This window comes from Musa acuminata, chromosome BXJ3-8 (assembly GCF_036884655.1).
Source record: "Musa acuminata AAA Group cultivar baxijiao chromosome BXJ3-8, Cavendish_Baxijiao_AAA, whole genome shotgun sequence".
Taxonomy (NCBI): domain Eukaryota; kingdom Viridiplantae; phylum Streptophyta; class Magnoliopsida; order Zingiberales; family Musaceae; genus Musa; species Musa acuminata.
Window position 1 is genome coordinate 48,124,516 of NC_088356.1, and position 26,857 is coordinate 48,151,372.

The following is a 26,857-nucleotide window of genomic DNA, read 5'->3' on the forward strand; positions in this document are numbered from 1 at the left end:
GAGCTCTATTGTTAAGAATCTTGTTGAGTTAAGACAATCAATTTAATGAAACTAATTTTCTGGATCTTATTTAATAGTTGAAATTTTATTTTTATTTTAAATATTTGGATATAATTACCTTAAAAAATGATTTATGTATAATTATAACACCCAATGTATCGAAAACCGATAAAATTTTATGTGGAAAAATATAAAGATTTAATATTCCACAACGGGTTTTTTTAGAAAATAAATTCCAAAATAATATAAAGTTTAATAAAGTTAATATTAAGGTTGGTGAGAATTTAAATTAATTGAAATGCATTTATAATATTTTTAGATATTAAACTAAGACAGTATAATCTTCATTCAGGAACATTATAATTAATTAGTTTCATGAATTAAAGCATTATAAGTTTATTTTAAAACATTACAATCAGAACTATCTAATACCATTAAATTTTAATAAAAATAATAATTATTTAAAATTTAAGGACTCTCTAAAATAAGAGTGCAACTAGAAAAAAAAACCAAAATATAGGGTTTTTTTTGGGGGAAAAAAAAATCAAAAAATATATATAAGATTATCAAATTATGGATAAAATTAATATTGCCTTTGACATGTGCCTTCAATTTCAATTTAGATTCAACAGCTGGTCGACCAAATAGGTCAACGACATTGACCAAACAAGTCCCTTGTCCAACACTAAATCTCGACTGGATTCTGTCACCCCCAATCCCGGATTGTCCCTAAGATCATATTTTACTCCTTTAATTGTTACTATTGTGTTATTATTCTTTACCTATTTATTTATTTCTTTGTTTTATTTGCTCTGCCCGTGCGCGGTGTGCCTCCAAACCCTCGGTTCTCCGGCCGCTTGCTCTGCTCGCGCGCGATCGCTCTCCTCGTAAAGGAGAAACGATGGTGGATTTGATCGAGTTCTGTGGCAGCTGCTCGCTGCGGAGGCTTCAAAATCCCGTGTTGGCTCCGGTTCGCTTTAGGAACCCCGCTCGAGCACCTGCGCGCGCACTTGGCTTCCCGCGTCCCGGTGCGGGGAAGGCTCGCGCTCCTCGCCGCTGCACAATTATTGCGGAGTCCGTGGAAGGGGAGGTGTTTTCTGTGACGTCCTCGAGCAAGTCGGATGTGGATTACTTGGGGGAGAGCACGAAAGGGGATCTGAATGTGAATGAGGAGCATCTCGACGCTTTTGGTGAGTTTGCTACTCAACTGTTGCCGTCAGTGTTAGGTGGATTGGTGTATCGACGACCTCTCTGTAGCTTCCGTCGTGCAAAGGGCAGATTTTTCCTATGAATTCTTGGTTTGCTACTCGACCGTGACGGTTTGTTTTAAGGTTAAAAAGCTGCCTGAACTGATATTTGCATATTAGTTCAAGTGCAAAAGTTCACTAATTCCCTCATTGTTGGTTGGGTTTAGCTCTTGGGCTTGTGGAGAAATATTTACATGTTGTGCTTAGTAGTCTTACTTCAAATGTGCCCTATGACTGCTATATAGTTCACCAACCAATCTCAAATTGCAGCTTCTAAACACTTATTTATGGGGGTAATTATTACACGGATTTTGGATTAAGTATTGAGAGATACAGTATCAAGGGCCGTCTGATGACAACTGTGGGTGAATTATTGGGTTTAGAAGGAATCCCTGTCATGGGGGAGAGGGGGGGCGGGGGCGATTGTGAAGTATGTTACCTTTGATAGTCCACCCTGAATAGTCATGACTATTCAGTTGAGTGAGTCTTGTGAGTATAATTATGAAGGAAAGCTTGTGATTGGAGAGTTAGTTGCTTTTTTGGTCTTTTTTGTAGGTTTTGATGGTCAAGCTGACTTAGATGGCCTGATTGGAGAGATAGCAAGAATTGAAGCTAAAGAAGCTGAATGCTCACTTAATGCTTTGGGAATTGTGGTATAATTTTACCATCATTTGATCTTCTAGTTATTATGCAACTCATACATACTGGAAACTTATCATGTCTGCTTTACTATGAATTTTTTCCCCTCATAGTTGAGTCTAAAATAAGCATAAAAGATTTACATTTAGAATGCAGCTGGCTTTTGGCACGTAATATCTGTAACTTTTTAGTACCTTCAGTAGCTCCTACAAAATGTACAAGGTGAGTTATTTTGGAGGAATCCTGCTTGGACCAATTCTACCACACACATTCCTGAATAGTTGTCTTTCAGAGCATCTTATAAGTTATTTCTCTTGCATTCTTTGAAAGGCTATATTATCACCATTCTCTTCATTAATAAATGTTTTACTTTTAGTTATTGCATTGTAAGATCTTTATGTGAAGTTACATGAGTGTCTCCATTGGATAAGCTTAAACCTCAACCAACACAAAGTTTTTGCTTGCTGTGGCCTTTTGGCTATATTGCAAGTTACTCTTTGCCTAGTTCTGCCTTATTTAATAGTTAAGCACCAATATTAGAGGATTCTCGTTTGGTTCACAGCTGAATTCTTCTCCATGGTGCCTTGTTAAGAGATGCACTTTAAAGCCAGTCATCTGGTGATGATAAGAGGCTCCAAGGATGATCTTTGATGATGATAGTATATGAAAGGAGACCGCCAGCTATTTTATTTGTACTTCAAATCTTGAATTGTGATTTAGCTCGCCTAGTATTTCTTTAATTTTGAATGTTATTTTGTAGTTATATGTGTATATTGATTAACTAACTATACAATTGTAGCATTTTGGATCTTATTCTTATATAAAAGAGATATCATATGCTTGACTCGCAACATGGTGGATGCAGGATCCTTTCTCATTAAGAAACTCTCCATGTGGCATTTTCTGCAGCAGGACTTTAAATCTCAGATCAATCAGTGCAATAGGTTATGACATGGACTATACATTAATTCACTATAATGTAATGGTAAGTAACTAGCTACATGTCAATTTTACTTAGACTTTGTTAATGGCACTTCAGTCACTGCCCCTGAAGTCATTCTACTAGCTCAAATTAGATCTTTATGCATACATGTATTATCTTCTTATGGGATACCCTCATTAGAGCTTAATGGAGGGAAAAGATATATTTAAACAACCTACAAATGGGCTCTTATTAGGGGCAAAAGAAACAGAGTGGAGCATAAACCAAATAGGTTTTATTTTCAGTTAATATCTATGGGCACATGTGTTTCAGTTTGCTCATCATACCCATGTTGCTGTAAGGACTTTGTTTTATTTTAGTATCAACACTCTGGTTATAGAGATAGATCTATGATTTAATAGACTGTTTACTAGAACTGTAGAAGAGCCATGCTCAAACATAATTGTTCAACTCTGTGGCAGGGGGTATATCATTACCTTTCTGACAGATAGGTACTATCACATGCCAGTTGGCACAAGGGCATAACACCAACATGCATAGTTCAAAAATTGGCCTGGGCCTGCATCAGAATTGCTAGTAGGACTCAGCATATCATGTTGTGATAACTGTTTTGGTAGGACACATGCCGCCGCATGCTTACTGGCGCAAAAGTCCTTGATGATCAGTTAAGCTTGAGCAGCACATGGCTTGAGTTCTAGCAGGCATTTAGGTACTTGCTCGGATCATTTCGGATCCACTCATTGGTTGCTAGAACCAACCACTTAAACTAATCATGTAACTTAAAATTCTTAATATTAAATTGCTTTTAAAGTGTAAATATGCATCGCTTACGCAAGTTTCATTGAATCATGACATGTCTTGTTAGTCACTTTGCAGGCTTGGGAAGGGCGTGCGTATGATTATGGAATGGCCAACCTAAGAAGCATGGGCTTTCCAGTTGATGGTCTCGAGTTTGATCCAAACATGGTAATGTTGTTTATGAACATGATGAATAGGTGCAACATAACTATCTTGCTATGTTGCATGTAGTAATGTAGATAACCTGTCTCTTGATAGATGCAGTCATTTTGGATGAGTATGGTATGAGGAATTTGTTTGACTTTTTGCATCTTTTTTTTTTCTTTGCACAGGTTATTAGAGGTCTGGTCATGGATAAAGAAAGAGGAAACTTGGTTAAAGCCGATCGATTTGGTTATGTGAAGAGAGCAATGCATGGTACCAAAATGCTCTCGACACGAGCTATTAGGTGCGTCTGTTGTCTCCTGGTCTTGCAAATTATTCTCTATTTAGTATCAATGTTAGAGAAATTTTATGTTTTTCACTTTTCATCTGTGGTCTAGTGAGATTTACGGGAGAGAACTGGTTGATCTGCGAAAGGAAAGCCGCTGGGAGTTCCTTAACACCTTTTTCTCTGTTTCAGAAGCTGTGATGTTCATGCAGGTTGATTACCATCCTGAAATAGAATCTAGGAACTTCAGGTTCTGGTGAATCCTATTATTATTTTTTCTTTTCTTTTAATGGCAAAAGCAACAATTAGTTAATAGGTGTTCTGTTGCCATGTTTAATGAATCAAGTTTTATGCGTTTGTCAGTGGTTACTTAGACACTATATATTGCTCCCTTTATGGCTGAATTGGCTCACTTTCTGGATGCATTTTCTAGTCCGATGAATAATACTATGTTAAATTTTGACTTTTTGGTTCTGTCAAAATGAGAAAGTGATAGTTAATGATTGGCAACAAACTTATAATATACCTATTGGATGTTTGACGTAATGTCTAGAAGTGTCATTTAGTTTACGTATTTCATAGGAAGCTCCAGTAAATTAGAACATCAGCATTTTCTTTTCATCTTGGAAGAAACACATATGAGTGGGGTATCAAGAGACAACTTGGTAAAGAAATTATGGATACATTGTATGACAGGGTAATGCGTTTAAACGTCCAATATTATTCCACTGCGTAAGCATCAACATTTTCCCTTAAATATTCTTTCACTGTGTAACCTTCCAATACATGTATGTTTCTTCTATATGTACGATGCAATTGTATATTTTTCAAATTTTTTGCTTATTTATTGGCCCTTTTATTCCCTCAGATTATGCTGTGTTGTTATTCAGTTTTCTAATATTTGCCATATTACAATGCAAAACTGACATTAATAAGTTTCACTTGCAGATGGTTGACAGATTGGATCAAGGAGCAATGCCAGCAGAACTTGGGCCACTTGATTATAAGGGGATCCAGAAGGCAAGAAGCTGCGGCTTATCTAACTATCATGGGATCCAGTATTATAATTCTAATATTTCCTTTGGCTTTCAGGCTGTTGCTAAGGCCCTCTTCAGAGCACATGTTGAAGGTCAGCTTAAGGTAATATACCAGCCTATGACCATCACTCATGATCCTTACCAATTGGGTATCTAGCAAGAACATCCAAGTTTCGGGCTGCTACTTTTTTGCAGAGTGAGATAATGGCAGAACCTGAACGATTTGTAGAGCCTGATCCTGAACTTCCTCTGGCTCTTTTAGATCAAAAGGAGGTTGACATATGCACTTTTTATCTCTAAAAACTTTCTTTTTTGATGTACTATTTTTACTAATGAGATTAAGTGGACTTTCTCAGGCTGGTAAGAAATTGTTATTGATTACCAACTCCGACTACCATTATACAAATAAAATGATGCAGCATGCCTTCAATAGGTTTCTTCCTAATGATATGGGTTGGCGAGACCTTTTTGAAATGGTGAGGCAATCACTTCTCGGGACTTTCCACTTTTTGTTGAACTAGGCATTGACTTTGATTAATCGTCTTTTTGTATTCTATTGTATTAATATTTTCACATGTGAGTTTCTAATTAATGAGTGCTGTTATTTTGAAGGTTCTAGTGTCTGCAAGGAAGCCAGAATTTTTTCAAATGTCTCAACCCTTATATGAGGTTGTAACAAGTGATGGATTAATGCGTCCCTGTTTTAAAGCAAAGTCAGGTGATGCAATGTGTAGTCGATAGCTCATTTTCTATTATTTTCAAATGTTCCTTATATTGTTTTAGTTTCAATATGAGAAGCAGCAGCTTCATTTGTGTGGAACATCTCTATTCTAGGCACAATATTATATGTCTCTTTCACAAGCCCTAAACCGAGTTTATAAGACACAAGATGTGGGGATCCATGCATATGACCTTTTTCCAACATCATGTTCAAACTACTTTAGTATTGTTGTTTACCCCATGATGAAAGTTCTACTGGGAACAAAACAAGGGCATTAAATCAGATTGGAAGCATGTTATTTATCGTATGTCAAACCTGTCCAAGTCACATAGAGAGTATTGAAGTAGCTCTCCTCAAATTCAAGATAAAGGTATTAATTTATATGACCCGATTCGTGCTATCTGATAGATTCTTTATTTCAGAAATCCACAATGACTGCTTAACCCAGGGAATTATTTCTTATCATACATAGGTGTATTTTTTTCTCAAGAACAATGCTTAGATTATTGGTGCCATTGTAGTAGAGAATATTTCTCTTTTTATCAATCTTTTCTATTTTCTTAGGCCTTTCATGGTGCAACTGCCATGTGTTGTGGTTTTACTCATAAGTGCATGGTATGATATATATTCTGTACTGATTATGTTCAATCTTTAACTCCATATTTATTTTGAAATCAGATAGTTTTTTAGTTAACTTTATACTTCTCTTTTGACACAACTTACTGTCATGACCATAGCATCTTTATATTTTAATTGCCTTGCAGTGTTCAATACCTTTGATTCCATATTTCTACCGCTGGAACTCTCCTAGATCCATTGTGTTATCAGAGCAACAATACCTGTTCTTTATCTATGTCAGTCAGCTCAAGATGTGACCACAAGTATCAATGTCCCCGAATTTTGACTTGCTCCACAGTAATAGTCATATGGATCTCGGACTTGCTTTGTTTTTTCCCTTCGATTTCCTGATTTTGCTTAAACTTGAAGCTCCTGATCTGCACCTACACCATTCAGCGAATCCTTTGGAATGCCACATATTCGGAATTATCGGCAGGTTTAGCTTGTTCTTGTGGCCGTGCCTAACCTTGAAATTCCTTGAAAGAGTGGAAGAGCTTCATCCAGTTTTTCTTGCATTTGCACCTTGATATGGTGTTTTTTGTCTGTTTTACAACTTTGATTTTTTAGCTGATACTTGCTTTTTTTATCCTCTTTTCCTGGGTCATCTGCTAGAAAAAATCAGACAATTTATCAAGTTATAATGTTTGTCATACATGCCAATTTGATGAATGCAACTTGGGATATGGTTATAAATGGGTCTCTGCTTGAGGTTCTCACTGACTGTCAATACTTTCATATTGCATAAATATATTGCATAGAACATCCATTTATTAGCTGGAGCATCATTGACTGGGCTGCCTTCTAAAGGGTGGGCCTGCAGTGACATGCTAAAGCTGTTCTTTTGTAATCTAATGACTAGTGTTTCAGACATGAAAACAAGGATATGCTTACAGAGGTAAGACTATGCATATTGATTCTCTGCAGGTCCTGCATTGCTGGAGCCCTCCTTTTAATCAATCAAATAAATCATTACTCATTACATCACAATTCAATTAAAGCCAATAAATTTTGATCTGTAAAAAAATGATATGAAACTGCAAATAATAACTGCTCTGTTGCCTGGTATATCACAGACCATGAATGAATGCTGCAAGGCTCCTTCAAGACAACCATCCACTGACTGTACAGGAGTGTATTCTTTTCTAATTAATTGAGATAGCTCATTTTTAAATCAACCTAGGAGGCATCTGTGACTGGTAGCAATTTAAAACCTGCAGCATTGTGTTTCTAGTTCTTAGATATTATGGACTTTGACATGTGTCGTTGGTAATATAACTGATAGTTGAACCTTTGGAATTTGGAACAGTTCCTTATTAAATCCTTTGTTACTGCAGGTGGCTTGTACTCTGGTGGAAGTGCTCAGATGGTAGAGAAATCCCTTGATGTACATGGTGATGAGATCTTATATGTTGGCGATCATATCTATACAGATGTAAGCCAATCAAAAGTTCATTTGAGATGGCGGACAGCATTGATCTGTCGAGAATTAGAAGATGAGGTTAGTTAGCTGGTATCTCGCATCTGTTATATGTTCATTAACTCATGGCAATGATCTCTTTCAAGATGGGAAGCTAGCATGTTGTTGAACTTAACTGACAATTTGGCATCTCTGAGATTCTTATGGTAGCTTGTTCCACTCTATATATAATTGGATCGAATCTTAAGGAAATTTGTCATAGAGGTTAACTGTAGAACTTCACATGGATTCCAAACATCAAAGTAGGACCATTTACAACTCCACCAAAAGCTGTCTGTAACTTTTAATATTATCTATGAAATCCTTGTTTGATTTCTTACTAATACATTGTCATATTCCTGGCTGAAGAATGTTACAAGTTTTTATCAGGTTTCTAGTAGTAGTTGGTACTGTTTGCTTGATTGCTTTTTGGCGAGAATTATTTTATCTCACCAGTTACTATCATATAGTATCGATAAGTTCTTTCTTTTCTTTTTTTCTTCTGATGCAATCACATGGATGATAAGTGGAAATGATGCTAAATGTGCAAGCTGTGGATGGAATCCATGACATCACTGAGAGGAGGCGATGTCACTACCACACGTGCAATCTGACAAAGACAAAGTTTCGTTGAAATATTTTCTTGTAGATTAATATCTCATATTATATGTTTTTTACTGCTATCTTGTGTTATCACCAAGAAATTGCTAGTGTTGGTTAGAAACTAAGTCTTGCTTTTAACTGGAACTTAATATATCACTTCGATTGTCTAGCAATGTGGCCTTTGTTTTGGTGGACTCTAGAATATCATTGTATAATTATTCTAAAGATTTATTCAAATAAAAGATCTTATGAAAATATGTTCATTTTTCTAGTTTTCGGGCTTGATGACTTTGGCATTAATGAAGAATATATCTTATCAAATATAAAATATTGATAAATTCTTTTGGGTTTGAATATATTCACTCCCAAAGTCATCTTTTATAAGCATTGAAATATTTTGATGATTAAAATGATTATTTAATTTCCATAAAACAACATTATGATTAAGTAATTGCAGAGTCATCATATGATGATTAAAATGAAGATTTTAGTGGTTCTGTTAAGTTGAGAATAGGTGTCAGTTTTCTTCCCATTGATTTGTGCTTTTTTGCAGTATAATGCATTGATCCATAGTCGAAGTCACAAAGAAGAACTAATAGAACTTATAGAGCAGAAGGAAACAGTAGGAGATCTATTTAATCAGCTACGCCTTGCATTGCAACGCCGAACGAAAGGCCGCCCAGCACAGGTGAACTCAGATGACAGATAACATAAATTTTCTGCAATTTTTCTCTTTCATTATTTTTAATCTAATACATCAATGTGTTTTTTTATTTCTTATATGTTCATAAGTCAAAATTTACTTGATTATATATCTGTTATCGTTAGTCTACTGCTAACATGAATAAAATGAACCTTTTGTCTGAAACAGATAGCTAGAAGGTTCCACCAATAAAAACATGAATCTTTGTTCTACAGGTATAAAAAGTGTCATTGACTTTTCAACAATCAAAGAATTGATAAATGAATACATGACTTTCCAATTTCCTATGTAGTACTGGAATAAATGTGATGGAATCATGATTAACCAGTAAAATCCTTTGAATAGAAGATTCTTACAGAAATAACAAGTTCTTTTGTTTGTACTTACATAAATTTGACAAAGATTAGCTACCTTTAATCCTGGTGGTACTTCATTCTTGCCTTTTTTTAGTTTTAAATGAATATTGCGAAAACAATGTTCTATCATTGGATCTGTGGTGCACAAACCAGTACTTCTGAAAGAATACTCTATTCTTCTTTTTTCATCCACATATAAAGTGACTTCATAAAAAAAATAGTGGAACTTGGGTGCATCTAAGTTATGTGATTCTGAGATTTTTGTTTAATGTTTTGACCATCAAAATTTCACCATTTTTGAGGTTCCTCTTGTCTTGTTTCTTTTCTCAGACTCGTGCTGCAAATAATATGGATGACCAAGAACTGACAGAAAGCATGCAGAAACTGCTGATTCTTATGAAAAGACTAGATCAGAAAATTGCACCAATGTTGGAAGCAGATGGAGAACTCTTTAATAAAAGGTAAAAAAAGTAGTTTTGATACCTAATGCGATATGTGAGAAAAAAAGTGTATCGGTCGTGGACCATATATAAGCTTGGTCCAGTAGGAGTTTATGATTAGGTGATCTAGCAATGACTAATCACATATAATGGGCCTTGGAATGGGTCACCCAGTCCAGCAATGATCAATCTTTTACCTTGCTGTTGTGATTGTATAACCTGGTATTGTCTGTGCGGTGTTCTCTTTCTTCTCAATGTGGCTTTTACCTGAGACTCTGACCAAAGGTTGTCATTCATTATTGTTTGCCTTTGGGTACATTGTGAAGCAAGTGAAGTCTTTCTTCAGATACAAAGTGATAGATACAAAGGTATCAATCAAATGACCTAACCAGATATTTCTGTAGAACTTTGAAGCAGTAATTTAACTTCCTTTTTTGAAAAAAAAAAGTCTTTCTTCCTCTTCCTCCTCTCTTCCTCTATCAATATACACATTTTTTCCCCTCCTTGTCACTTCACCTCTATTTTATTACCAAAAACCACTTCATATGTGGAATGCTGCAGTCTAAATCCTTGGCTTTGTTTCCTCTTTCCAACAATTCCTGTACATATTTGATTCACCCAGCCCATGCACCTATGTTGGTCAAACGTCATCTGTCGACCTGTTTTGATTTTGGCCATTCTCAGCCATATGAGTGGATGTGTTGGCTACAATTCAGCTAAGACTGGTCAATCCCATCTGGTTCATGCTATTGTGATTGCTAGACATCAAATTAGAAGAAGAAATGGATAGAGAAGCTGTAGGACATTGTGGCAGCATGACTATCCTGCAAGGTTTGGGTAGACCAATGAGATGTAATTTTTTTGAAACTTGGCATTTGACTTTTTTCTTGTTTTTTATTTTAATGTTAACTTTTTGGTCATTCTTGATTTGCTGATCTGATTAGGCTGATCCAATCAATCCTAATTCTAGGTCCCAGGTTCTTTATTTCTTCTTGAATGCTTGTTGCTCTCTGAATTTTTGTTTTTTGTGGATATTAATTTCAAAGCCTCATTCGCTTAAGCTACTTGCTCCTTACCAGGTGGGGTTATCTCTCACGTGCCGGCTTGTGGGATAAGAGTCACCTTACAAGACAAATTGAAAAGTATGTCATCCTGTACTAGCTTTCTGATTTGCCCATCAACAGACGGGTAGTGAGAATACATGCAACTCTGGTTTGTTTATAATTGATGTGTGATTATTTTCAAATGCAGGTATGCAGATATTTATACATCCAGGGTTTCAAATTTTCTCCACTATACACCATTCATGTATTTCCGCTCACAAGAACAGGTGAAAACAGTATTCAAGTTTTGCTATCATTTTTATGTTAAAAAATTTGAACTTCTTTTATGGATGCACTAGAAATATCATTTTCTATGACATTTTTTTTTGTTATCCCATGGTTACAATTCTTTCTATGCCATTTTAAAAAATTCTGATTCACAGAAGCATCTGATAAATAATATGATTGCGGGAAGTTTTTTCAAGATTGTTTAGATCTTTTGAAATATTACCAAGGCTGATAAGTTTTCTGGTTGTAAACACAAGGGGTTTAGTGTTACTTCAGGTTTACATGGAACCGGGCTCGACATCTAATCTCTAGTAATATGCCTTGATATTGGTTTAAATCATGACTATAGAAAGGCCGGTATCTTAGTGATCATTCTATATTTTGTGTGGAGAGTTTAAAATAAAATCTGCAACCATCCATCATCTCACATCATACATGCTGTAAACCTGATGTCATTTGTCATCGGAATTACAGAGAGGAATGAGGGGTTGACATTGTGTGGTGAAGAGTAGTATTTTCTTGCTTCATTTTGTTTCATATGAATTTGATTGGTTAATAGTATTCTTGTTTTCTGGTTTTAGAATCTCCATTTAATTCAAGAGATCTTATGGGCATCGAGTGTTCCAAGTGAGCTTTTTGCAAAACTTGAATAACACCACATGAATTTAACTATAGCCTATGATTTTAACTATGCATCTGGAATGAATAATTTCTAAACGATAGGGAAAAAAAATCTTGGTTACTTCAAGCCTAACATTGTAGCTGATGCAAATTCATATGCTACCTACACTTTAGTCCAATTAAATCTGTTTTTCTTCTTGTATTACAAACTATATTGACATGCAAAACTTTAGTAATATTCATAAATGTGAATCGGTTGTTTACCGTATTCTTGATCGACAAATTAGGAGTTGTGGTCTACTACTAGTTTTTTTTTTTTCGCTCATCATCTGATTTACCGTATTGCAGACACTTGCGCACGATTCACTCACATTCTCCTCTACGGGTATTAATGGAGTTGCAATGAATCATGCGGCCTGACTCAAATGGAAGTTACTTCTATACATTATTTACTTGTGACCATGGAATGTAAGTTGAGGAGTCTAACCTCATATTGCAACAATAAAAGAGGTTGGAAATTATCGATGACTTCTGTACATGCATCCTTACAAGAACGTAAGAATGTGGCATTTGGAGAGAAGAAACCTTTGATACATTCTCACCACTATGCAGTATCTGATTCTTTGCAGTTCGTATGATTATTAGCCATGGTTGCTAACTTGACCTGTAAATTGAAATACTACAGACAGAAGCCAGAACTCAACTCTATATATCTACTAAAGTGGATGCCTTTTCTTGGGGATTCATCCTTGTCTGATTTGATGCACCTCCTCTATTTGCTAAGGGGATTCGAGTCTTGTAGACATTTCTGAAACCAGATAAAGAGATCATAGTTTGATCAAGAAAGCAATCTCATGTAAGATAAGTTTGCATGCATTATACAGTGATGAGAGATGGATGACTTCAACTCACCCTCTTTAAGTGGAGCAGTTCAAAGGAGTGAACTATCCAATCTCATATATTAGTGCACCAATACTAGAGAGAGGGACAGAGAGAGATCCCAATACTGCACCTTTCAACTAGTCCATAAAGAGTAATAAGCCAACACAAAAGCACATTGTTTATTAGAAAGAGAGTAAACTCAGGACTCCACAGCATCACAACCTCCACCTCTCTCTCTCTCTCTCACACTCTCTCTCACACACACACACGCACACATGTCACACACACACACAGACGCACACACGAGCTAAGTAGACGACACCCTCACAAGCTAAAACACTAATGCAGCTCCACGTCCTACACAGACAGATTCAGGTCCGAGGCAGCCATGGCCATCCATCATGGTGGAGGAGCACCGCGGTCGCCGCCCGATGCTGCCGGTACCCCCGGCACGGTCCCGAAGCCCGGAATGCCGCGGAATGGTCGTCCAAGGCCGAAGCTAGGAGCTCCGCCGAGGTTGGGCCTCCCCAGGAACCCCCTAAATGCCCCAGGAATGTTCTGAGGCTGATAAGCTTTTGGCTCCGCGTCCAGGTTCCTTGCTTCGAGCCCTACAGCAAAGGAGGCAAGGAAGAGTGCAAGAACCAGAACCATCTTAGCAGAAGACCTCTCCATGCTTGCTTCTCTAGTTCTCATGGACTGTGTATGTCACTGGCTGCAGCCCATCTTATAGCGGAGTGGATGCAGGTGACATTTACTTGCACCGACTGGTAACAGTTGAGCTTTTAAGGTCTGCAGTTAAAACAGGTTGATGAAGCAGCTGAGCCTGCCAACGCATGGAGACTGCATCTTCATATAACAATCATCAACCGAGGAGATGAGTTCGGTAGAGTGGTACTAAGAATGGTTAAAGCGAGTCCGATCGAATCACCTACTCCCACCAACTACTATCAGTTCCCAGGATACTTGCTGCAGCTGCCTTCTTCAGCATAGGAATGCCTCATTCAAGGAGGAGGTGTAAGTTGGTGACATGACTGTCCCGAGTGTCGCTGGTTCGAAGCTGGTGGTTTCTGCGCAGAGATGGAAGGATCGGAGGCCTCTGATGTATTCCCAATGCATCTCATTTACATGCAATTCGTCTACGCAAAAGCAGAAAACCCATCCCAACTCCTAAGGGTTTCTTTTACACCTATCGAGTCCGTCCAGAATGAGACAACAACAACTACTACTACATTACCACTTTCAAAACAGAGATTTTGCTATGTTCTTTATCAATGCCCAAATGAAGGGAAAACACACTGACTTGACCAGAAGAAAGGTTTTGCAGGTGAAATCCAACATAGTTTTCTATAAGAAGGAAAGGGATAACGATCTTTTGATATGAGATATTAGCATCACATTTGCGTTTGAAAATTTTCTTCATAAACAATACTCGAAAAATGAGTAACAAATTTATTAAGTGAGGTTGACAATCACATTTATATTTATTATTGATTATTATTATTATTATTAAATATAAAAAAAATACATATTAAGTTTTTAAAAACTTAAATTGTATTTTGTCATTTTCATCAATTACTTGACTGATTAATTTTTTTATTTATTTATTTTTTGAAGATATATTAATATTATTTTGTGTTTTAATGTAATTACGTTAACTTCATATTTAACACATATTTATAGTGATAAATTATATATATATATATATGTATATTTATTTATTTATATTTATATTTATCCCAATTTGCCCTACTTCTAAATGCCTATCATCACAGCCCTCACAAACCTTATGATGCATCTACGGTGATGATCATCCGGTACACCGAAACTAAGATACCGGCGGGTGTGCACACCGCGCCAACCTTTCGGTATAAGACCTCTTCCACCGTGTCGGGAACCCTAACCTTTCTATGCGGATTAGCTCGTGAGGGCCGAACTCCTAACCTGACAACCGCGGCGGCGGCGGCGGCGGCACCCGGCCACTGAACGCCGGAAAGATGCAGATCTTCGTGAAGACCCTTACGGGGAAGACAATCACCCTCGAGGTGGAGTCCTCGGACACGATCGATAACGTCAAGGCCAAGATCCAGGACAAGGAAGGGATCCCGCCGGACCAGCAGCGCCTCATCTTCGCCGGGAAGCAGCTCGAGGACGGCCGCACCCTCGCCGACTACAACATCCAAAAGGAATCCACCCTCCACCTCGTCCTCCGCCTCCGCGGCGGTGCCAAGAAGCGCAAGAAGAAGACCTACACCAAGCCCAAGAAGATCAAGCACAAGAAGAAGAAGGTCAAGCTCGCCGTGCTCCAGTTCTACAAGGTCGACGACGCTACCGGCAAGGTCACCAGGCTGCGGAAGGAGTGCCCCAACGCGGAGTGCGGCGCCGGCACTTTCATGGCCAACCACTTCGACCGTCACTACTGCGGAAAGTGCGGCCTCACCTACGTCTACCAGAAGTCTCAAGGTGAGTGACCAGTTGCTGTTCTGGACAAAAAATTAGGTGCATTATCTGCAAGAAGGCATCTTTCATCTGCTTTTAGCCTTTGATCGAATGTTTAGCTGATGTTCTTAGGGCAAAACAATCAGTGCCAACCAAATTTTGAGATGGAAACTTTAGATTGCCCCTATGTTTCGGATGATGGATAATAATCTTGTTGTTTTCGGGTTAGACTCTGTGATTGCATTTTTGATGAATTGGTTATGTTATATTTCCTGGTTGGTTGTTCATTGGTTGAATTGATGCAAGAGTAATTGATGTGTATTTATACACAGTCTTTGGCTTACCATTTCATGTTATTGTATCATGAAAAGGAAACAACTTCATCTTTTGCATCAAGTTTTGATATATTTGTCAAAATCATTGTTTATAAGATATGTAAGACTCTAAAGAGTAAAAGTTTGACTATCTACAAATTAGATTAGATTAGATTTGATTCAAAGATCATCTTTTCAACAATCAACATGTGATATTTTACTCTGATCTGATTAGCCCGACATCATTGTGGGCTAATCTTTATGATGTTGCAATCAATATTTTGGGAGTGTAATGAATCTCTATGCAAGATTGCTTTAAGAAGCTACAAAAGGCTAATTCGTTAGAAGGAAGAAGATATGATATGGAATAGTGTGTTTGATGAAGATTAATGTCATTGTTATTTACTGGTACTAACCACAATTTACGACTCCTAACACGGATTAAACAATGATGCCAAACTATATATATATCCAAGAAGAGATTTGCTTGCCCAAACAACAACAGTACTCCATTTGACGTTATAAGATGCATCACCAATGTTTCTAGTCAAATCTTTGAATCAAGCAATTAAAAAGAATGAGAACAAAGCAACTACACGATCGAGAATAAGAACAGCCAACGCAGTAAGGATAGAAAACAGCTATGCACCAATTCATCCCACTATGTTGCATTTCATCTTTTGGATGTCATATGAAAAGAAAAAGAGTTACATCCTGTAAGAACGCAAAATAAGATTTTCATCAACAGTGAAGAAAGAATCCCCACCTCCCTAAACCTTTCCCAAAAACATAACTGCGCCAATCGAAAACAAGAAAGGAGAAATGAAAAATTAAATAAACTCTGCTTGCAGATAAAACCCTGGCAGAGAAAATGGATTCAAGAAAAAAAGCTCCTAGATATTGGGGCACTATGGGATGGATGATCATGAATGAGACCAGTAAGGATCAACAGCAAAAGCAATTAGCATGATAACAATCTAGACCACAGTATCATTTCCTTGGTCGCTGACCGTCAGGCGACATACCCTTCTTGTGCAGCCTTGGTCCTTTGAATTCGGTAGACTTTGCCCGGACACTCATAACCCTAGAGGGAGATTCACCAAGGTCAACCTTAATTTGCATTGATCCAACCTTAACCACGTCAGGGGGGATGACCTCTAAGCCCATGGTTGTACCTTGCTTGGGATCAACGGAACGCATACCAGTTTTTATGATAGCATTAGTATCTTTGCCGTCTCCGGATAAGTAGTAGGGTTCAAAATCAGAAGATTCTGAGGAGTGCACACTGGTCTTCGCCTGTCCCCCACTAGGGCCTGTTTTACCTACACCATTGACATCATTGGGACTAATAAGGTTCCCATCTGGCTTTGGAGATCGTTGAATTTTCTGCTTTGCCTCCATTCCATCCTCTCTTGGAGATACTGCAAAACTTGGTGGTTTAATTTCTGATTTTGGCAGCTGATTCGTCACAAGGCTATGCTGTTTTTCATCCAGTTTTGCAGAATTTACTGCAGGTTCTGACTTGGCATTCCCCATCGGAAACTGAATCTCACTTGATTGCATCCCACCTGCTACAAAATGCAGGTCTTTTGTATCGGTGGAACTGTTCCCATCCGCTTTGAAAGGCAACAAGCTGACAGCAGGACTAAACTGTTTTCCATCTGTTCTCTGGGATTTATCAACTGCAACACCCGAATGCTTTCCATCTATTTTTGGAGGCCTAGAAGCTGAATCATCTTGCATTTTCTCTCTAGATTTTAATGGCTGTGCTGCTGCATCATCAGTTTGATATTCCACTGCCTGGGAAATTTGCACCACAGCACTTGAATGGTTTTCACCTACTCTAGGAGGGTGGTCAGCTTTCCCATCAGGTCCACTCCGAGCAACAACTGCAGGAACATGAAGAGAAGCAGTGTAGCTCCTCCCAAAATGTCTAATTTTATCTTCCATCATCTTTTTTTGCCGCACTTCATAAAACATGAAGTCATCAAGTATCGATGTTCTCAGCAAACTCGTCTTAAAAATACTCAGCATATTAATGCCTGTGCTGTATGGTATCTGAATGCATAAACTACATCAGCAATCTCATATAATCAAAACAATGATCTTCAAACTAGTCTTAAAAATACTCAGCATATTAATGCCTGCGCTGTATGGTATCTGAATGCATAAACTACATCAGCAATCTCATATAATCAAAATAATGATCTTCAAACAAGTCTTAAAAATACTCAGCATATTAATGCCTGCGCTGTATGGTATCTGAATGCATAAACTACATTAGCAATCTCAGATAATCAAAACAATGATCTTCAGTAAGTCAAAACAAACGTGAGCATGATTGCTGAAAGAAATAGATTTTTGCAAAACATATTGCATAACCACCTAAAAACTATTCTAAGCAGAAACAAACTTGTGATGAAGCAAAATTCCTTCATCAATCTTCGCATAATAGACTAATATCCCCAAAATTGCATATTATGAAATGCATCAAAAAGGGGCAAATAAGTACTGATGCAATGTGTGGAAGTGTAAGGTTACAGCTGAAACTGCAATTCATCGTATAAAAATACACTAGATAGTTAAAGAACCCATTGAAATTTCCAACAGAGGAACTACAAACAAACATCAGCTAGATTTACAACCCTAACCTATCAACAAAATCAGAACTTTCAGTTCCAAGAACAAGAAAAATGCACTAAGAGTATATTTATATACATGGAGCTTAAATGCAAGAACTGCATCCTATATACGAACACCATAAGAACATTGTCCACAGGTGAAAAAAAGGCACCACACATTATATGTTCATCTTGGGCTTTTTGCATGGCTTAAGCAAAGCGTGAAAGTAGCAACAAACCATACTTCCTCAAGTCTATTCCATCCTTATCATAGTGTGGGATAAAAGAAAATATTTTAGAACTAAGCTTGAATTAAGTTTGCCCATGCTTCTGAAAATGATCAATTGTACTAAGAAGCCATTCCATTTATAACTATGCCATACTTCTGTTTAATGGAAAGAATTTCTTGTAAAGTGTGAAAAACACTTATTTCAGTGTGGATATATGAAAGAAACATACAAGTCAATCTAGACAATTATCATAATATCCTAAGTATTCACCACCTAAAACAATACATTTGTTAGGAAGCAGTATATAGGGAGGCATTACTGTTCCTATAAACATTATCTTCCTAGCAGATACATAACCTGAAAATTTTATGTCAACAATATGGAAGCTACCGAGTAAAACATACCTCTTGTGTGTCTCTGCTATTAGTTACAGGTTTATTTTCATTGTTCTCTAGTATGATGTGCCGGAGACTAGCATTTGATACGTCCTTGATCACATGCCACTTCACAGGGAAGCTGCCAGACCATTTATCTTGCTGCCAAAAATCCATATCCTGGTCAAAATCAACAGGGCCAACCATCTCAGCAAGACCACAAAACTGCCCACTTGCATTGACCTGATGCAAATCTTTTTTCTGTCAGAACAGGTCATCAAATAATTTGCAAAAATGGGAAGGACAACTCAAAAGCAGAAATGTTTGAGAGAAAAAATCACCCACGGAATAGAAAAGAAAGACAGGGCACTTTCTTGATTTTCCTGCAGATTTTCTTTGAGCATCTTCATATGCACTATTAAGCCTCTTGTTGCCATTAGGGGTACTTGACCATACATTATATTTTATACTCTTATGCACATCATCCTCACTGTAAGATTTGATCACAAAGAACTTTGCATCTGGATAGTTGACAGGGAAGTCATCCTTATTATAATCATCAGGGCTGATAATAATGCATCCTCCTTGAACATCACTAGCACTTATTTGAGATAGACCAGCTAACTCAACACCTGATGAGGTCGACTGATCCTTTAACCTGTTTTTACTTTCCTTATTCTGTTCCCCTAAAACATAAGGGTGTCTGCCCCCATCTGTAACATCATCTTTAGATTGGAGTCGTCGTCTCTGCTCATCCTGACCGGCCCACCCAAAAACATTTGGCTGCCGATTTGTTAAGCCTCTGGAGGATGGTCCAGCAACTGTACCATGACTCTGTCCAAAAAGACATCCTTCCATGTGAAAATTCATATGTTAATCGAATTGGATCACAAGAACATACAGCCTGATAGATTAACAGATTGATATGCAAGATATTTTAGAACATCAAAGTAACAAGCAATCGAAGAGCATAGCAGGATTAGCAACCATGAACATTAAAGAATAAAATACACAATGATAATGTAGAAAAATATGTCATCGTCAGCATCAAGTATACAACACCTCAAAAAATTATTCAACAGGAAATTGTGGTCCCCCGAAAAGAAGGCTCAAATAAGGGCAGCCATTACAGAAAATCATGACAGACACCCATAGATATAATAGATATGATAGCAGGACAACATTCCAAAATTTATATAGCTTTAAAAATACCTGATGCCGAGTAGTGCCACTAACATGCATCATAGATTCATGCGATGAAGACTGATTACTTGGTTGAATGTTAAACTGCGATCCCTCTGATGGTTTAAATGCTGCTAGATTCTTATGTAGTGGCTGAGAAGTATCTAACATCACTGATGGACTCATTGAAGTTGCCAGTTGAGAAGCAGCAGCTACACTAACAGATGCTTGTGTTGGAACTTTTGTGCTTACATTAGTAGGTCTAGTAGCCACTGATGTACTGGCACCGAACAGAAATGGATCCATTGATCTACTAGTCACAAAATCAGAACTAGGTTGAACAATAACTGGAATATATGCAGGTGAAGAAATTGGGGGTTGGTATGAGGGACTACTCAGATACTGTTGTGTTCCTAAAAATGAACCATCTAGACCTGTAACAGCACCAGGTACATAAGACGTATATTGGTTGAAGGGAGACTGAGCATATACATAGCCAGGGGAGTAATACACATAAGGCAAACTTTCAGCTTGCAGACCCTGCCAAAAAAAAATCAAATTACAAGCTAATTAATGGTAAAAAAATAACATTTTTTTTCTCATAAAAAAATACTTGAACTTACCATGTAATGAAGATCTTGTCCATCTAACCCAAAAATGCCATGGTGGTCACCCCATTCACCAGGCGATTCATATGCTGGATGGATATATTTAACAGATCAGACAGAGTTGTTCAAAAGGTCTGCACTTAAGTAGCAGGTACAACCTGCAAACACACGACTTACCAGGACAAAGATAGCCATAATGGTTGGCAGCAGGATAGTTCGGTCTTCGGTCAAAAGTATATTCTGGATGCAGTTCATTACCCATAAACTCTGTGCCAGCCAGTGGAGGAATCATAGTGGCATTTGGAATGGTCCCAACACCAGGCATCTAAAATCCAAATGAGATGATGAGCCCTCACTAGTGTTGATACCTAATATGACTACAAATATTCTATGTAATTGTGATGTCCTAAAGAAAAAGAAGTGCTATCATGGAACAAAGAAATACCAAATAACAAAAAGTTCTTACAGATAATCCTGAACTTTTCCTTAGAACCACCACACAAAAAATTTGAACATTTAATAACTCATGATTGGCAACTATGAACCATGACCACTCAGGATCTTCCCATTTTGTGCAATTATAACAAGGGAAATTCTAAATACAAACTATTCAACAACAAGAATACCATGTACGTTTCTGTGCTTCCAGTATCAGAACCAGGATGCATCTTCTCTCCAGAACAACTGTCCCTGCAGAAGGCAAAGAAAAGAATGAAAATGCATACACCTATTATTACCTAGGTTACCAAGATATGCAAGAATCAAGTGTATTAAAGAAGCCAAAAACGAAATACACTACATTTTCTGATGTCAACTGACACAACAAGCCTGTCAATACACTTGGAAACAGCTAGCAAAATGTCTCAATGCAATTTACCAATTCAATTTAAAATCTTTATAAAGAAGCCGCATAAGCCCTCCCATGTTCAATTTCTACAAACTGTTGGATACTAGAGAAGGTTCCAACCAATCAACTTGAACAGAGCATAACAAAAGAAAAGGTTGTAAAGGAATACATATACAGAGAGAGAGAGAGAGAGGGAAAATCGACAAGTAGGATAGAAGCTACAAAAATTGCATAAAATTGATTTAAGTATCCGACAAACGGACATTCAACTGCTAAAATCGGCCAATTAAATGCACGCGACCGTAACCTTAAACATAATTCTACCGTGATATGGGAGCAAAACCCTAAAAAATGACCTAAAAACCCTGTGAAATCTTACAGATGGCACCAAAACCCCGTGTCAGAGCACATAAGAAAGGCCAAAGATGGGACCTTTACGGCGTAGAGATGATTGCACGATTCCGTGAAGAGGAAAAGAAGGGAACTAACCAGAAACGGGAAAGCGAAACCAATCTCAAGACATCGACGACCAGGCGAGTACAATAAGGGGGAGAAGGAAACGGAGGCTGAGGGGAGAAATGGGCTTCTCGATTACGGCGGCAATCTCCGGCACCATAACTCGGCCAAATTCTGGTGCAGAGATGCGCCTCGCAGAAACCTTAACCCTAGATCGGAGGAGACTCGCGCATTGGAGAGGTAAAGCGAAAAGGGGCAGCGAAGGCTCCCATTAAAAAAGGCAGCTTTACGAGACGCAGCGAGGAAAGCGTTGTTGAGAGCCTTTGTAGAACGCTTAAAATACCAAATGTATCCCTAACTCCCTCTATTCGATGTAAATTAGTACCGTCTGGAGATGCGACAACGAGTCAAGTGTAAGGGTAATATAGGAATCATAAAAGAAGGAACCAAAATAGGGAAGTTTCTGGGCATCGGCGGGGTTCCATCTGGAAGATACACCAATCTCAAAGCACGATGGCCTCGTCGATTTAGGATGATGATCGCATGTTGCCAATAAAAATTTTGGATTAATTTTATTATTTATCGTCATCGATCCATCATAACTTTGGTCAATTTAGGACTTGAAGTAGCCATTAAGTCAATTAAGGGGATAACGTATAATTAAGATTAATATGTGGACGTATCCACCTGTCATAATATGATAATATATTACATTAATATATGGATTATGGATTTTATATGGAGGATACGAATGTACTAAAGGAAACGATAAAGGGCAATTGGGTCATTTTAAAGGCTGCAAGAATAGAAATGCGGGAGTCCAGTAGGGAGCCTTCTTACCGGTTAAGAAACCCCTCGCAGCTGCTCGCGGAAGGAACGAGATGGATCGGGTGCAGGTGATCCCTCTCTCCCACCAACGAAGAACCCTAATCGCGTCCCTCCCATCCTCTCAGTCTCTGTCGTCAATGGATGTCACCAATTCGCAGTCTCCATGCCGCCACTGGCATTCCCCAATCTGTTATTTTCGTGTCAGATCTTCCAAGGGTTTTTTGCTCTCTTGGAGTGCCGGTGAATAAAGACGAGATCTTTCTCTACGCTTAATTGAGAAAGACAAGTTGGATTCTTGTCCATAGATCTCGTCTCTTGTGCCGTAGATTTTGGTTCATTTCGGCTCCTTTTGATTGCTGCTTGATATTGTTCTGTGACATGTGTTTCTGTTTGCAGCCTTCGGGGGAGAATTATGCGAATCCTAGAACTTGCTTCTTCCATGTTCTCTTCAAGGTGTGTTCTTGGGCGTCGTATACTTCTATTTTGTTCCTGGGGTTTTGTCAGATCCAAGTTGTAATTTGTGTAGCTTTGATGTTTGTTGATAGGCTGCAGCTCTGGCTTTCTACGTACTCTCGGCGCTCTTTGTTAGTAGTTTTGTGATCATATTTGTGGTCACCGTCTTCCTTGCGGCTCTCGATTTCTGGGTCGTCAAGAATGTCAGTGGTAGGATTTTGGTTGGGCTGAGGTGGTGGAATGAGATTGATGAGCAAGGAGAGAGCGTGTGGAAGTTCCAATGCCTGGATCAGGAGGTTCTCACCTTCTCTACTTATCTTTAGGTTTGTTTGGTAGATCAATTTACCGGGTACGATGTGAATTCCATCTCTTTTGCTTCTGATTCTCTATTTTTCCCAGTCTCTTGCGCGTATGAATAAGAAGGATTCGTGGCTTTTTTGGTGGACTCTTTATCTCACGGTACGCCATCTCTAGTTCATGCTATTAAGACAGATCTCTTGATTATGATCAATCTTTGACTGGGAATATAGCTATCATGTTTTTTATGTTGGTTTGTAGTTTCCATCATTTCTTAGTCACATGTTCTTATGAATGCTAAACAGGTACTATTTGCGATCGAATCTTCTAGCTTTATAGAAGAGTTTTAGGAACTAGAAATCTAACAATTGATGAACAGTCTAAGAATATGTTCCACTCTCATTACAAGGATTGGGCATGCTTGCTTTACATCCATGTTATACACTACTGTCAACATCTTTGCTTGACTATTATTTATTGATTCAGAGAACACAGATGTTCATCTTTATACATAGGCTTTAATGGTGCAGAGACACATATGAAAGCATGTGACTGACTATCTATGGCTTAGTCTAAACATAAGTGTGGAAAAAAAGGTTGGAAACTAAGAAGAAAAATAGTCATGTGTCTCTATATTCAAATCACAAAACATTTATAGTAATATATGTTCTTTCTGACCGTAGATGCTCTTCCCCATAGTATTATGGTAGAAAAAATTTAGATCACTTGCTGTGGAACAGATTTCAGTTAAGAAGAGGACTGATATGTCTTGAACGAGCATGTGAAAAGGCTGTAGCAAGATGGAACACCAGTGATAAGATGTCTGGAATGATGGTAGCATGTCCTAGGATCATTTCCTTTCAGGTTTGACTGTAAGTTGCCTTCAAAACAGCTAATAAATTACTGCAGCAAGGATCACTGAATCACTCCAGCAGTCCATTATAACTAAAAAGAAGCAGCAAACAATGGGTTAGATCATCTTCAAATAAGCTGGTTAATATAGCCCATAACCAATTAAAATCAGAACCAAAATTCTATGAACTTGATATTACGTCAAATCTAAGTTAAATCCTAGATAAAATTCAAACTAATCATTAACGATTAAAATCTCAGTTTGATACCGCTTTCAACACCTCATCAGACTGGTATGGTACTGTTATACTGGGTCGAATTATAACCTATACTGCCTGCTTTCATTGAAAAAAAAATTTGTACACCAGTTGGTACATTGTATGGTCCAGTGTTGATTCTTGGTCAAACTGCTGGATATCAGTCTGTATGTTCTGGTCCAACCAGTATTTCAAAACCTGCCAACAATCTTAAATGAATTTCTATCGCTGATCGGTAAGCCTCCAGCCTCTCCATTCAGGGAAATGAGTACGTTCAGAATATCTTAGAATCACCTGTCATGGATATCCACGTGTATTTTTCAGACAGGTGATGTGTATATCCATAGTTTTGCTACCTTTCAAAGTTATTCTGCTTGTACAATTTACTCTACCCTATTTATTCACTTTTCCATCTGGGAAGGCATGGTTCGATTTAATATTTCAGCATTCTTTTCTCACTGTCATTGTTGTTTTCACTGTTTTCTCTCTATTACTAAACCTTCAGTTGTTTTCTCTCAATCAGTATCTGCATAGCTATAAAAGATACGTTAATTGATTAGTAATAGTTAAATCATTGATATATTATACATTAATTGATTTTCAGAAGTTAAATCATATACATTAATTGATATGCAGAAGTTAAATTATTGATTTATTATTAAGTTGAATTTTTTAATTTTCCTAAATTCATGAAATGCAGGCTGTTTCTTGGATTTTCCTTGGGGTATTCTCACTTATAAGGTTTCAGGCAGATTATCTACTAGTTGTAGGAGTTTGTTTAAGCCTCAGCATTGCAAATATTGTTGGCTTCACTAAATGTCGTAAAGGTACATATTTTATGTGATTCTATTTGATTATTCCATTGTCTTTTCTAGCATGCTTTTGATTATGAACCCAAATTGCTCAAACACGTAGCCTTTGATGTCGCCATGAGATTTTTTATGATGCACAACCCATTAGGTGAGTTAAACCTTAGACGATAAGTTTAACATTCCATTGGCTTATTTATCTCCTTGTTATTTTGAGTTATAAAATGTTGCAAAATTGCTGCCAAATTGAAATGACTAAACATGTTTTTATTTCTTAAGAGAAGTTTCATCAAAGAGCCATAGTCAAACTTCATTAGCATTTGAGTATGTCTTTCAGTATTCACATTAATTTTCTCGTGATTTCAGGATAAAAGATATTACTATTTCTGTTCTTTTCTACAGTAACCTTTTTGCTTTCCTATTCTAAAACATGTGAAATCTGTTTTTCTTCGTGGGAAACTTAAACAAGGGATTCTACAAAGTAATTATTTGCTTTCTTTTGACTTTTACCTCAGTTGTTCCTCTTCTGTGTTCCAGATGCCAAGAAACAGATCCAACAATTTGCTACCAAGACTATTGCATCACAATTCACATCTTCATTACAGTCGGCATTCAGTGTTGTCTGAGATGGGCAAATGAAGAGAGGATATGGTGTTAATTAATATCTGTGGTTTTTTACTTTTGGGAAGAAGCAATTTCATCTTCTTTTTCTCTTTGACTTTGTGGGATGTCTTCCCACCCTAAAAGAAAAAAGAAAAACTTTGTAGACATAAACAAACTTTCGTCTGTCTGTATCTTAGTTTCCTGCATTGTCTGAGGTATTTTCTTTGTCGAGTCTGCATTACAACTGTCTCCTTTGAGGATGAAGGAAAAATATATATATATGAGATTATTATAATTTTGACTGGGAAACTTTGTCGAGTCTGCATTACAAACTTTGTCGAGTTTGCTTAGCAATTAAAGGTTTGGAGCGATAAGGTGCATTCATTCAAAGGTGTAGTGGGAAATGTGAAGGATAGCTCTTCTTCCACACTTCACTTTCTCTTTCTTCAGTACTATGATTCCATTAATCAAACTACTGAGCTTGTCATAACTCTTGCCTACTGTTTCAATAACATGCTTCAGTAGAGAAATCTCTCCTTTCTCAAAAGCTGAGCTTTTGCATGAGCAAAGAAGGAGAGTTAGAGAGAGCAAAAGATTCATTCTAGTTATTGTGTCATGGTTAGCAAAGACAATATCCAAGTTGGTTAGTTCATTATTGCATATGTAATAGGTTATGTCCAACATATGTATGTATGTGGTTTAAGGCAACTGCATCAGAAGGATCTTGGAAATCTTGGTCTCCTGCATTATTAGCATCTCTTTTTCTAATGAGGACTTAACTAAGCAATCATATCATGTTTTAGTCCTTTTGCAAATGTTATCTCATCTTAAAAAAAGCTTGTCTTCCCTTTTCTAAGCTATGCTA

At 37.5% G+C, this 26,857-nt stretch overlaps 4 protein-coding genes across 7 annotated transcripts; 3 read left to right on the plus strand and 1 right to left on the minus strand.

Annotated features, from left to right (window-relative positions):
- Positions 1–793: 793 nt before the first annotated feature.
- Positions 794–12,571, plus strand: LOC135644450 (uncharacterized). 2 transcript variants are annotated; one of them, XM_065162013.1, is made up of 17 exons: positions 794–1,190; positions 1,803–1,900; positions 2,752–2,871; positions 3,706–3,795; positions 3,960–4,075; positions 4,170–4,269; positions 5,006–5,077; positions 5,150–5,197; positions 5,290–5,367; positions 5,451–5,570; positions 5,707–5,812; positions 7,768–7,931; positions 9,046–9,180; positions 9,882–10,012; positions 11,071–11,133; positions 11,243–11,321; positions 12,292–12,571. In XM_065162013.1, exons 1-17 carry the CDS (start codon positions 902–904, stop codon positions 12,361–12,363), a joined length of 1,881 nt encoding a protein of 626 aa, XP_065018085.1. In that variant the 5' UTR covers positions 794–901; the 3' UTR covers positions 12,364–12,571. The 2 variants fall into 2 exon arrangements, with proteins under 2 accessions (XP_065018085.1, XP_065018086.1); XM_065162014.1 differs by lacking the exon at positions 1,803–1,900 and having other exon boundaries at positions 1,017–1,190.
- A 2,142-nt stretch (positions 12,572–14,713) lies between these two features.
- On the plus strand, positions 14,714–15,548 carry LOC135644451 (ubiquitin-ribosomal protein eS31z fusion protein). The gene has a single exon (XM_065162015.1). The coding sequence runs from the start codon at positions 14,820–14,822 to the stop codon at positions 15,291–15,293; it is 474 nt and encodes a 157-aa protein (XP_065018087.1). The 5' UTR covers positions 14,714–14,819; the 3' UTR covers positions 15,294–15,548.
- A 671-nt stretch (positions 15,549–16,219) lies between these two features.
- Positions 16,220–22,178, minus strand: LOC135644449 (YTH domain-containing protein ECT2-like). 2 transcript variants are annotated; one of them, XM_065162010.1, is made up of 8 exons: positions 21,927–22,178; positions 21,217–21,280; positions 20,768–20,915; positions 20,606–20,679; positions 20,013–20,522; positions 19,146–19,634; positions 18,831–19,043; positions 16,220–17,633 (listed from the first exon to the last, which is right to left on the minus strand). In XM_065162010.1, the coding sequence occupies exons 2-8, from the start codon at positions 21,256–21,258 to the stop codon at positions 16,566–16,568; spliced, it is 2,544 nt and encodes an 847-aa protein (XP_065018082.1). In that variant the 5' UTR covers positions 21,259–21,280; positions 21,927–22,178; the 3' UTR covers positions 16,220–16,565. The 2 variants fall into 2 exon arrangements, with proteins under 2 accessions (XP_065018082.1, XP_065018083.1); XM_065162011.1 differs by lacking the exon at positions 16,220–17,633 and adding an exon at positions 17,656–17,837 and having other exon boundaries at positions 21,927–22,060.
- Positions 22,179–22,692: 514 nt separating this feature from the next.
- LOC103995902 (Golgi apparatus membrane protein-like protein ECHIDNA) lies at positions 22,693–26,287 on the plus strand. 2 transcript variants are annotated; one of them, XM_009416642.3, is made up of 6 exons: positions 22,693–22,789; positions 23,118–23,174; positions 23,267–23,470; positions 23,574–23,633; positions 25,281–25,407; positions 25,927–26,287. In XM_009416642.3, exons 1-6 carry the CDS (start codon positions 22,775–22,777, stop codon positions 26,013–26,015), a joined length of 552 nt encoding a protein of 183 aa, XP_009414917.1. In that variant the 5' UTR covers positions 22,693–22,774; the 3' UTR covers positions 26,016–26,287. The 2 variants fall into 2 exon arrangements, with proteins under 2 accessions (XP_009414917.1, XP_009414916.1); XM_009416641.3 differs by lacking the exon at positions 22,693–22,789 and having other exon boundaries at positions 23,085–23,174.
- Positions 26,288–26,857: the final 570 nt, after the last annotated feature.